Consider the following 12409-nt stretch of genomic DNA (forward strand, 5'->3'; position numbering starts at 1 on the left):
CTAGTCCGTCGGGGCTTTCTCCAATTCGTGGATAGTTTTATCCTGCGGTTCCACCTTCTTCCACACTCAGTCGATAGTTGTTTGCATGGCGACCTCTGTCACCGCCACCTTGACCACCAGCTGCATTTCGACCTTTATCGCCTCTTTCATGGCAGTCAGCTCTTTCATGAGGAAGGCCTTCCATCCGTCTCCGGGTACTGGTGTGGGGGTGGGGGGGGGGGGGGGGGGGGGGTTGAGGCTGATGCTCGGGTCGTCGGGGGCTCCCTCGTCTCGGTGGTCTGCCGGCTCGTCTTCCTGTTGCTCGTGGCCTTTTCCGCCACTTATGCCGTCCCTTCGGCCCCTCGAGCTGCCGTCCGCTGGCATTCTGGTTCTATTCTTTTCTTCTCTCAGTTGAGGACAGGTTGTTTTTGAATTTTCGGGCAAAATTCACCTACAAGTGGCTATTTGGTTCTGGGCTGGAGGAAAGCCACCTGATGTGAGTCCGCTCAGCACATCACCGTCACCGGAAGTGACCAATTTCGGCATTTGTAATGCCAAAGTTATGCCGTTTGGAATAAAGAATACGCCAGTAACATTCCAAAAACAACCAACAAGGTCATTTCTGGACTAAACAATTGTGCCGTGTACAGAGGCGATCCGGTGGTGTTCAGTCGAACGTGAAAGGAGCATTTGTAACCTCTAAAGAATTGTTCAATTGACTACAGGAGGCTGGCGTGGTGATAAACTTGACTAAAAGTGAGTTTGTGAAAGCCCAAGTCACATTCTTATGCCAGACTGTTGAATATAGTCAGAGGGGCCCACAGAATGTGAAACTGGAAGCAATCGGGGAGTTTCCAATACCATTAACGAGAAGAGAAGTTGTGATATTTTTGGACATGAGTGGTTTCTACAGAAAGTTCAGCCGTATGATTACTCCATTGGAAATGTCATTGCCCGTCAGGTTGTCCGGAGACATTTGACGACCTGAAGACACTGTCCACAACCATACCAGTTTTGGCAGCACCGAATTATGACAAGCAATTTAAGATCATTGATGTGAGTGATGTGGGCGTTGGTGCTGTACTGCTACAAGAAGACAACAAAAGACCCGTTAGTCTCTCTCACCATCTCTGCAAGTAAACCAATATTCTATGTTAACTTTATTCTAAGTAGCATTTTAACTGCATTGGAATTGCTTAATTTGGAGTTAGCGGCAGCTATAAATATTTAGTAAGTTTGCCTTATGTTTAAGAACTGTTTAACTGATAATTGTAAAGCTATTTTCTTTTATGGTTATGTGTTTAATTCTGTAAATTTGTAAATTAAAGTTTGTTTTAACATAAAAGGTCCCAATTGGTCAGAGTTCAGAGATGCATCTTACTGCTGGTGGCCAGTTCAGACCCTATTAAGGAGGGTGATCCACCCCCAAAAGTGGTTCGCCCAATCAGAGGCCCTGCTGCTCCAGCTTCAGCAGTGGAACTGGCGCTAAGGGGTCTGGAGAGGCCAAGGGTCACCAGGTTTCACTGGATGGGCTCTGCAAGCAGTGGCAGGTCCTACTTCCGCTGTCAATGTACGCAGAAGGGGATGGGAAGAGACATAAATGACACTTAAGTAACTTAATTGGGCTGGCAGCAGAATGTCGGTCTGCCAGCTTTCCTGCCCGTGGTAAAATAACATGGCAATAGGATAATGTTGAGCATGCCAACACCCCCCCCCCCCCCCCCCCCCCCCCCCCCCCGGCCTAACCATCTTGAAAGTCTTCCCAACCTGCCTTCAAAGGGCTGGTAAAGTTCTGGCCAATGTGGGGCATCCTCCCTGGAATCTGCAGTAGGTTCTTCACCCAAGTCAGGTTGGGACCTCCTCCTCCACGGAATCATAGCCTCGAGCTCTGGTGGCGCCAGGGGTCAGGATAGACAATGTCCCGTGCTGGCCTCCGTAGCCTAACAGCTGGGATGTGAGGTGTGGCCTCTTGGGCTTTCAGAAGCTGGAATCTGCCACTGGACTCAGTTGGACAGCGATGGCTGGAATAGACTTTCCCGGGGCTGCTGTCTCTCAGGACAGGAGTACAAACCTGACCTCTGACCTATTCCCTCAGAGCACCACATCAGGGAGAAGGTGACAGCAGGCTGCCCAGACACAAGCTCGAGCTACACAACCAAGTAGCAGTTTCCTCCCAGAAGCAGGTTACCACAAGAGGATGGTGACCTCTGCATCGTGAACGCTTTGTCGGAGAGGAGAGGCCAATCACCCGCCCAAAAGGTTGCACCTTGAAGATCCTATAGAATATGAGGTAAATGAAGCCAATCAGGGGTAACACCGAATTACAAAGGGGTAGGTTGGATCAGGGGATATGGGGAGAAGGCAGGCGAATGGGGATGAGGGATATATCAGCCATGATTCAATGGCAGAGCAGATTTGATAGGCCGAGTGGCCAAATTCTGGTCCTATGTCTTATGGTCTTATGTTCACTTGGAGTTTGTTGTATTAAAGGAGAACGTGCATGAATGCCATGGGCTATTACTTGTGAAGGTTGGAGTTATATAGGAAATGGTTACTTATTTTGTGCTGACTGATTCAATAAGGCGATGTTTACTGGTTTAATCAGGATTGATACAATGCAAAGTTCCAGAATGGGTGCTGGATTGGCTATAAGCGATTTAGTTGAAGCTGGGTGCAAAGGAGATGAGGCAGTGGTGACCATATTGCATTATACTGAAGAGAATAGGACCGTGATCCATTATGTTCTGGTGAGCCTTGACACAGTCACTGAGGAATCCTCAGACTGAGGGTCATGTTGATGCTGTCCTCCAAGCACTTCTGCCTCTACACAAACTGGGGCCAGGAAGGTCTAGATCCAGGGTTTATGTATGAAAATTGTCCACAGAGCACAGCAGGTGACATTCTGTGCAAACCCAAGAGCTGGAACATGCAACAGGAGGACTGTCGACCTGTCAATGGAATAAAGTACCCTTTTAAGGTTCAGTTGGTACTCTTCATAAGCCCAATGCTATCTGTTTGAAGCTTAACTAGTGTGAATCATCTCAGTTTATCTGGGTTCTATATAAGTGAGAGGCATAAAGCGCATACCCTGTAAGCTTTGTGCACGTGAAGTTCGAGACAGCCTGAGTGAGTGAGGCAGCCAGAGTGGGAATTGAAAGTTGGTAATTTGGAACAGTGTGGTAATTCAGTGCAGGGTGGGAGGAGGTGCTCTTTCCCTTTTTATTTTGTTTCCTTTCTTCTGGCTTTGTAACTGGTAATCTGCAGGGAGAGATCCAGAGAGCATCCTGGGAAGGTAAGTGATATAAAGAACTTTTCAAATTGTAGGGGGGGGGGGGGCAACTGAAGTGACATCACAGTAAAGCTATGATCTGATTAGCTGGTAGGGAATCTGTTAAATTTGTAAAGAAAACAATGCAAAAAATAATTAAAACTAATTAATTAACTAGGTTGAGTAACTGAACCTGAGGGCAGAGATTAATATTTAGCATTTAATTTTACAGTAAAAATCTAGCACCAGGACTGTATAGTTTTTTTTAGAAAATATTTTATTGAAGCATTTGTAATTTTCACAGTTTAAATACTTTAACATTTCTTAAACAACCGCATGGGCTGACACGCAAAAAACATAAGAATAACATCCCTTACCACCCGCGCCCTATTTCCTAATTACCCGTATATTAAGTTCCCTGTCCCCGTCTTACACTGCCCTGCCTCCCATTTTCCTCCATCCCCTTCCACTGGGCACCCTCATTGCTGCTGACGTTCAATTTTCCTTGAAGAAGTCGATGAACGGCTGCCACCTCCGGCTGAATCCCTGAATTGATCCTCTCAAGGCGAACTTAATCTTTTCCAGTGTGAGAAACCCTGCCATGTCGCTGACCCACGCTCCTGCCTTCGGAGGCTCCGAGTCTCTCCATCCCAGCAAAATCCGTCTCTGGGCCACCAGGGAGGCAAAGGCCAGGACATTGGCCTCCCCCCCCCCCCCCCCCTTGGCCCTCGGTTCTTCCGATACCCCAAATATTGCCAATTCTGGACTCGGAGTCACCCTCCCTTCCAGGACCCCTGACATAATGTTCGCAAATCCCTGCCTGAATCCCCTCAACTTCAGACACGCCCAGAACATATGTACATGATTCGCTGGGCTTCCCCCACAGCGTCCGCTCCTATCCTCCACTTCCTCAAAAAACCTACTCATCCGGGCTACTGTCATGTGGGCCCTATGGACCACCTTGAACTGGATCAGGCTGAGCCTGGCACATGATGAGGATGCATTGACTCTCCTCAAGGGCTTTACCCATAGTCCGACTTCCAGCTCCCCTCCCAACTCTTCCTCCCACTTCCTCATCACCTCCCCGATTGGGACCCCTGCCCACTCCATCAATTCCATGTATATCTCCAAGACCCTCCCCTCCCCAACCCCCGTTTTCGACATCACCTTATCCTGTAGTTCCCTCAGGGGGAGGCGAGGAACGCTTGGACCTGCCTCCGGACAAAATCCCGTACCTGTAGATACCGAAACCCGTTCCCACCGGCAACTCAAACTCCTTCCAGGGCCATATAGTTGATTGTAACTTAATCTAATAACGGGGCAGCATGGTAGCACAGTCGTTTGCACAGTTCCTTCACAGTTCCAGGGTCCCAGGTTCGATTCCCGGCTTGGGTCACTGTCTGTGTGGAGTTTGCACTTTTTCCCCGTGTCTGCGTGGGTCTCCTCCGGACTCCCACATTCCAAAGATGTGCAGGTTAGGTGGATTGGCTGTGCTAAATTGCCCTTAGTGTCCAAAAAGGTTGGGTGGGGTTACTGGGCAACGGGGATAGGATGGAGGTGTGGGTTTGGGTAGGGTGCTCTTTCCAAAGGCCGGTGCCGACTCGATGGGCCAAATGGCCTCCTTCTGCACTGTAAATTCTATGAATTTATTTTAAATTAATTAACTAGTGCTTAAAAGTCACTCAGCAGGATGCAGTGCTCTAACTGTGAGATGTGGCAGATCCGTGATGCTTCCAGCGTTCCGGTCGACTATGTCTGCAGCAAGTGTAACCAATGGCAGCTTCGCGCACACCGCGCGGTTCAGTTGGAGCAGCAGTTGGATGCACTTCGGAGCATGCAGGTGGTGGAAAGCATCATAGATATGAATTATAGAAATGTGGTCATACCCAAGATGCAGGCAGGCAGACAGGTGACTGCTGGAAAGGGCAGGCAGTCAGCGCAGGAATCCCCTGTGGTTGTCCTCCTCTCTAACAAGTATACCGTTTTGGATACTATTTGGCGGGATAGCTGAACAGAGGAAAACAACAGCAGCCAGAACAGTGGCACCACAACTGGCTCTGTTGCTCAGCAGAGGAGAGTAAAGTGCAGGAGAGCGATAGTTATAGGGGACGCTATAGTAAGGGGCACAGATAGGCGCTTCTGTGGATGTGAAAGAGACTCCAGGATGGTATGTTGCCTCCCTGGTGCCAGGGTCAAGGATGGCTCTGAATGAACACAGGACATCCTGAAGGGTGTGGGTGAACAGCCAGAGGTCGTAGTACACATAGGTACTGACGACATAGGCTGGAAGAGTGATGAGGTCCTGCAGAAGGAGTTCAGGGAGTTAGACAGTAAGTTAAAAAGCAGGACATCTAGGGTTGTAATCTCAGGATTACTTCCTGTGCCACATGCCAGTGAGGCTAGAAATAGGAGGAGAGTGCAGCTAAACATGTGGCTAAACTGGTGGTGTCGGAGGGAGAGTTTCAGATTTCCTGACCATTGGGATCTCTTCAAGGACGGGTTGCATCTAAACTGGAGGGGCACTGATATCCTGGCTGGGAGGTTTGCTAAATTCACTCGGGACGAATTAAACTAGTATGGTGGGGGGCAGGAACCAGAATGTGAGCTTAGAAAGTGTTATAACTGAAGGGGAATAGAGAACCAAAATAAAAGAACAACATCATCCTCAGGCAGAGCAAAAAAGGTGGTAAGTGTGAAAAGGGAGGTGGTCAATGCAGCATTGAGGGTGTTGTACCTAAGTGCGGGCAGTATACGGAACAAGGTAAATGAGCTTGTTGCACACATTGAATTTGGCCGGTACGATGTTGTGGGCATCACAAAGACGTGGCTTCAAGGGGATCAGGGCTGGGATCTAAATATCCAAGGATATATGTCCTATCGAAAGGGCAGGTAGATGGGAAAAGGGGGCGGGGTTACATTGTTAGTAAGGAATGAAGTTAAATCGATAGCAAGGAGCGATATAGGATCAGAAGACAGTGGGACAGCAATGGCAGGAGTTTTTGGAAGTTATTCGGGAGGCACAACAAAAATTCATCCCAAGGAGCAGGAAACATGCTAAGGGGAGACAAGGCATCCATGGCTGACAAGAGAAGTCAAGGACAGCATAAAAACAAATGAAAAAGCAGACAAAGTGGCGAAGATTAGTGGGAAGTAAGAGGATTAGGAAACATTTCAAAGTGAGCAGAGGACAACTAAAGAAGCAATAAGGGGAAGAAGATGAATATAAGTGCAAGCTAGCTAGTAATATAAAAGAAGATAGGAAGAGTAGCCACAGTATTAATATGGCTGGTCCAGTTCAGTAACCCCCAGGATGTTGATTGTGGGGCATTCAGCAATGGTAATACCATTGAATGTCAAGGGGTGATGGTTAGATCCTCTCTTGTCGGAGATGGTCATTGCCTGGCACTTGTGTGGCACAAATGTAACTTGGCATTTGTCAGCCTAAGCCTGGATATTGTCCAGGTCTTGCTGCATTTGGACATGGACTGCTGATTATCCGTGGAGTCGCGAATGGAGCTGAAAATTGTACAGTCATCCGCAAACATCCCAACTTTTGACCTTATGATGGAAGGGAGGACATTGATGAAGCAGCTGCAGATGTTTGGGTCCCGAACACTACCCTGAGAAACTGCTGCAGTGAGGTCCTGGAGCTGTGATAATTGACCTTCAACCACCACAACCATCTTCCTTCGTGCCAGGTATGACTCCAACTTAGTAAAGCTCCTTGTACAGCACCTTCCAAACCCACAACCTCAAAGGACAAGGGAAGCAGACACATGGAGAACCACCACCAACAAGTTCCCCTTCAAGCCACATACCACCCTGACTTGGAATTATACCACCGTTCTTCTTTGTCACTGGGTTACAATCCTGGAACTCCCTTCCTGACAGCACTGTGGGTGTACCTACATGACATGGGCTGCAACGGTTCAAGAAGGTGGCTCACCACCACCTTCTCAAGGGTAATTAGATCTGGGAAATACAACTGGCCGAACCAGCGACACCCACATCCCATGACAGAATGAAATGAAGAACCCTTATAGAATCATTAACCATACAAGAGAGAATTGCTTTTGTCACCCACGAGTTACCTACTGCCATAATCTTCATCCTTAAAGAGCTCAGGATGAATTCTTCCCGACAACATCCATCACGTGCCTCAGTGATGTGCAGAATCGGTTGTTCTGTTGTCACGTAGGTCTCTATATTCAGGAAGTGGATGTCCTTCCTTCTGAGAAATTGGAGATGACTCAGCTTCGGGACTCATAAAGCTCATGAGTGTCATTGATTGCAATGTTGGGTCATCGGGGATTCAGCAACGCACACATCTGAGCTGACCCGATCTCACTGCTGCCTCACTGTGGTGAATAACGTGGCGGTTACTTGATAAATTAACATTGATATTCTCACCTGGCTCATATCACATAGAGCTTCTGCAGCTGTGCAAATACCTTTCCGCCATAAATGTTAAGCTTGAGGAGCAGCTTCAAGCCTCAAATCGATCTGTTCAGGTGGATAACTGGAGCTGGAGATACTCATGCAAAAGGTGGCAAAGCTTCACTCTTATAATCCGTATCTCCTCACTGAGGAGTGGAGGTACCTAGGCTACCTGTGTATTGCACAGTAGCACAGTGGTTATCACTGTTGATTCACAGCTCCAGGGTCCCAGGTTCGATTCCTGGCTTTGGGTCACTGACTGTGCAGAGGCTGCATGTTTTCCCCGTGTCTGCATGGGTTTCCTCCGGGTGCTCCAGTTTCCTCCCACAAGTCCCGAAAGACGTGCATGTTAGATGAATTGGACATTCTGAATTCTCCCTCTGTGTACCCAAACAGGCGGCAGAATGTGGCGACTAGGGGAATTTCACAGTAACTTCATTGCAGTGTTAATGTAAGCTTACCTTTGGCAATAAAGATTATTATTATTCGGGAAGAGGGAAACTATTTGGTAGGGTAGTGTCCGTCCTCCATTAAATGTTGCCTTTGCTTAAGGGAGAGAAGGGTGCTGCCCCTGACGACGTCACAGGCCACGATTTCGCTGATCCTGAAGCGGGACAAGAACCCGGAGCTGTGTGGGTCCTACAGGCCGATATCCCATTGAATGTGGATGCCAAACTGCTGGCCAAAATGTTGGGTGCGATTCTCTGCCCCCCACGCCGGATGGGAGAATAGCGGGAGAGCCTCCCGACATTTTTCACGCCCTCCTGCTATTCTCTCCCCCCCCCCCCCCACGCCTGAGCCACGCCACGAATCGGTGCTCGCCGTTTTTTACGGCGAGCGCCGATTCTCCGAGGCCGATGGGCCGAGCGGCTGGGCCTCCACGCCCGTTTCAAAACGGCAGCAAACACAACTGCTCACTGCAGTCGTGAAACGGGCGCCAGATGCCCGTTTGGGGCATCTGGGGGCCCGATTGGCACGGCAGCACCACGGCCGTGCCAAGGGGGGCATAGGCCCGCGATCAGTGCCCACCGATTGCGGGCCGTGCGTCCATAACGGACGCACTCTTTTCCCTCCGCCGCCCCGCAAGATCAAGCCGCCACGTCTTGCGGGGTGGCTGAGGGAAAAGTCGGCAACTGCGCATGCGCGGGTTGGCGTTGTCCAACCTGCACATGCGCAGCCGACGTCATCGGCCGCGTCAGCCGTCATGATGCTTGACGTGCGGCCTTGACGACGGTCGTCAAGGCCGTGACGCACGGGGCCACGCTCCTAGTCCCGCCCGGGGGGAGAATCGGCCCAGGAAGTGGGCGTGAAGGCTGCCGTGGGTCACGGCCTGTCCCACGGCAGCCTTTACGATTCTCCACATTTGCAGAGAATCTCGCCCATTGTCTTCCAGGATTGAGGATTGTGTTCCAGACGTTATTGGGGAGGACCAGACAGGGTTTGTTAAGGGTAGGCAGTTGGTGGCCAATATAAAAAGGTTGTTAAACGTGATCGTGATGCCCCCGGAAGGTAGGGAGGAGGAGGTAGTGATCGCAATGGACGCAGAGAAGGCTTTTAATCGGGTAGAATGTGATTATCTGTGGGAGGTACTGGGACTGTTCGGATTTTGGGCGGGGCTTTATTGACTGGGTCAGGTTGCTGTATCAGGCTCCTGTGGCAAGCGTACGGACGAATAGGACAACATCGGACTATTTTAGACTGCGCCGGGGGAAGAGATAGGATCTCTCTCGCCCCAATGTTGTTCGCGCTAGCTATAGAGCCCTCCCTTGGCAATTGCTCTGAGCGCCTCAAGGGGCTGGTCCGGGGTGGGGGGTGGAGCACAGAGTCTCGCTCTATGCAGACGACCTGTATGTATCGGACCCATTTGAGGGGATGGAAGAAATCATGAGGATCCTAGGGGAATTTGGCCAGTTTTCGGGGTATAAGCTAAATATGGGGAAAAGTGAGATGTTTGCGATCCAGACGAGGGGACAGAAGAGGCGATTGGGGAGCTGCCGTTTAGATTAATAGGGGGAAGCTTTAGGTACCTAGGCATTCAACTGGCGCGGGAATGGGACCGGCTGCATAAATTAAATCTGGCCCGAAATAGAAGACCAAATGAAGGACGATTTTCGGAGATGGGACGCGCTCCCATTGTCATTAGCTGGGAGGGTCCAGACGGTAAAGATGACTGTCCTCCCGAGATTCCTGTTTGTATTTCAGTGTCTCCCCATCTTTATTCCGCGATCCTTTTTTAAACGGATCAACAAAGTGATCTCTGGCTTTGTTTGGGCGGGCAAGACCCCGAGTAAGGAAGGTCATGCTTGAGTGGAGTCAGGGAGAGGGCAGGCTAGCGCTGCCAAATTTTAGTAACTATTACTGGCCGGTGAATATAGCCATGATCAGGAAGTGTGTGGTGGGGGAGGGGTCGGCATGGGAGCATATCGAGGCGGCTTCATGTAAGGGCACCAGTTTGGGGGCTATGGTAACTGCGCCTCTGCCGTTCCCGCCGGCGCGGTACTCCACCAGCCCCGTGGTGGTGGCGGCCCTGAGAGTCTGGGGGCAATGGAGGAGACATGTGGGAGCAGAGGGAGCATCGATCTGGTCCCCAATCTGTAATAATCACCGGTTTGCCCCGGGAAGTACGGATGGGGGGTTCTGGATATGGCGGAGAGCAGGGATTGAGAGGATGGGGGGTATGTTTATAGAGGGGAGCTTTCCGAGTATGAGTATGGGTTGGCGAGGAGAAACAAATTTAGGTACCTGCAGGCGTGGGACTTCCTACGTAGACAGGTGTCAACCTTCCTGCTCCTACCACAAAGGGGGATTCAGGACTGGGTAGTTTCCAAAGGCTGGGTAGGAGAAGGCAGCGTCTCTGACATTTACAACGAACTTATGGGGTCAGAGGAGACGCAGACTGAGGAGCTGAAGCGTAAGTGGGAGGAGGAGTTGGGAGGAGAGATAGAGGATGGTCTATGGGCGGACGCGTTGAGTAGAGTCAACGCGTTCGCAACATGTGCCAGGCTCAGCCTGATACAATTTAAGGTAATTCACCGGGCCCACATGACAGTGGCCCGGATGAGCAGATTCTTTGGGGTGGAAGACAGGTGTGCAAAGTGTGCGGAAGGACCAGCGAACCATGTCCACATGTTTTGGACATGTCTGAAGCTTAGGGGATTTTGCCAGGGGTTTGCAGATGTCATGTCCACGGTGTTAAAAACGAGGGTGGCACCGAGTCCAGAGGTGGCGATTTTCGGGGTGTCGGAGGATCCGGGAATCCAGGAGGAGAAAGAGGCAGACGTTCTGGCCTTTGCTTCCCTGGTAGCCCGGAGACGGATACTATTAGCTTGGAGGGACTCAAAGCCCCCGAAGTCGGAGACCTCGCTATCGGACATGGCTAGCTTTCTCTGTTTGGAGAAAATCAAGTTTGCCTTGAGAGGGTCACTGTTAGGGTTCACCCGGAGGTGGCAACCGTTCGTCAACTTCTTCGCAGAAAATTAATCGTCAGCAGAAGGGCGGGGGGGGGGGGGGGGGGGGGTTAGTTTAGCTTGGAGTAGGAGGTTAATAAAGGTGGGAGGAAGACGGCTTTTGCACTATGTTTATGGATTTGTGTACATTGTTTATTTTGTTGTTATAATACCAAAAATACCTCAATAAAATGTTTATTAAAAAAAAATGTTGCCTTTGCTTCACCCTCCCCCCCTCTTCACCCTCCAGTATACCAGCATGCAATTCTGTGTATGCCGGAAATGCCATCTTCCTTGGCAGCTCTTTGAGTAGCCGGGAGTAAATGACTATCTTCTGCAGAGTCAGAAGGCGATCTCTGAGGACAGAATGCCAGAAGAATCACTGTGAACACTCATGTCCACCTTCAGGAAGCAAAGTATTGTACACATTCCTGTCAGCATCAACGGGGCCGAGGTGGAGACGGTTAACAGCTTCAAATTCCCAGGGGTACACATCTCCAAAAATCTGTCCTGGTCCACTCACGTCGACGCTACCACCAAGAAGGCACAACAGCGCCTATATTTCCTCATGAAACTAAAGAAATTCGGCATGTCCACATTGACTCCTGCCAACTATAAAAAAAAAATAATTTTTATTCAAATTTTCACATTTTCACAAAAAAGAAAACAATAACAGAAAATTCTAAGAACAAAAAAAAACAAAACCCCCCCCACCCCGCCCCGCCGTAAATACAAAAGAGAAACAATAAATTAACACCCGTCATTGGCAAAAAACAGATATTCAACCCAAAACAAAAACAAAGAGACAAACCCCCCCCCCGAGCCGGGTTGCTGCTGACCTTTTGATTTTACCGTTCTGCCAGGAGATCTAGGAATGGTTGCCATCTCCTGAAAAACCCCTGCACTGTCCCCCTTAGGGAAAATTTCACCCTCTCCAATTTAATAAACCCCGCCATATCGTTGACCCAGGCCTCCACGCTTGGGGGCCTCGCATCCTTCCACTGAAGAAGAATCCTCCGCCGGGCTACTAGGGACGCAAAGGCCAGAACACCGGCCTCTTTCGCCTCCTGCACTCCAGGCTCCACTGCAACCCCAAATATTGCGAGTCCCCAGCCTGGATTGACCCTGGATCCTACCACCCTCGATACCGTCCTTGCTACACCCTTCCAAAATTCCCCCAGCGCTGGGCATGCCCAGAAAATAGGGACATGGTTTGCTGGGCTCCCTGAGCACCTAATACACCTGTCCTCGGTCCCAAAAAAACAGCTCATCCTTGTCC

At 50.0% G+C, this 12409-nt stretch overlaps 1 protein-coding gene across 2 annotated transcripts in view; it reads left to right on the top strand.

Annotated features, from left to right (window-relative positions):
* The first annotated feature begins 966 nt into the window (after window positions 1-966).
* LOC119965824 (C-C chemokine receptor type 4-like) overlaps window positions 967-12409 on the top strand; it is a 40292-nt gene continuing 28849 nt past the window's right edge. Inside the window, exon 1 of one of the 2 annotated variants that reach the window (XM_038796705.1) lies at window positions 967-1115. In XM_038796705.1, coding sequence (XP_038652633.1) covers window positions 1043-1115 — 73 coding nt within the window. In that variant the 5' untranslated portion in view covers window positions 967-1042. Of the gene's footprint in view, window positions 1116-2197; window positions 2270-12409 lie in introns of those variants that run through there. The other variant, XM_038796707.1, reaches the window with a different exon arrangement.

Source organism: Scyliorhinus canicula, chromosome 5 (genome assembly GCF_902713615.1).
Source record: "Scyliorhinus canicula chromosome 5, sScyCan1.1, whole genome shotgun sequence".
NCBI lineage: Eukaryota > Metazoa > Chordata > Chondrichthyes > Carcharhiniformes > Scyliorhinidae > Scyliorhinus > Scyliorhinus canicula.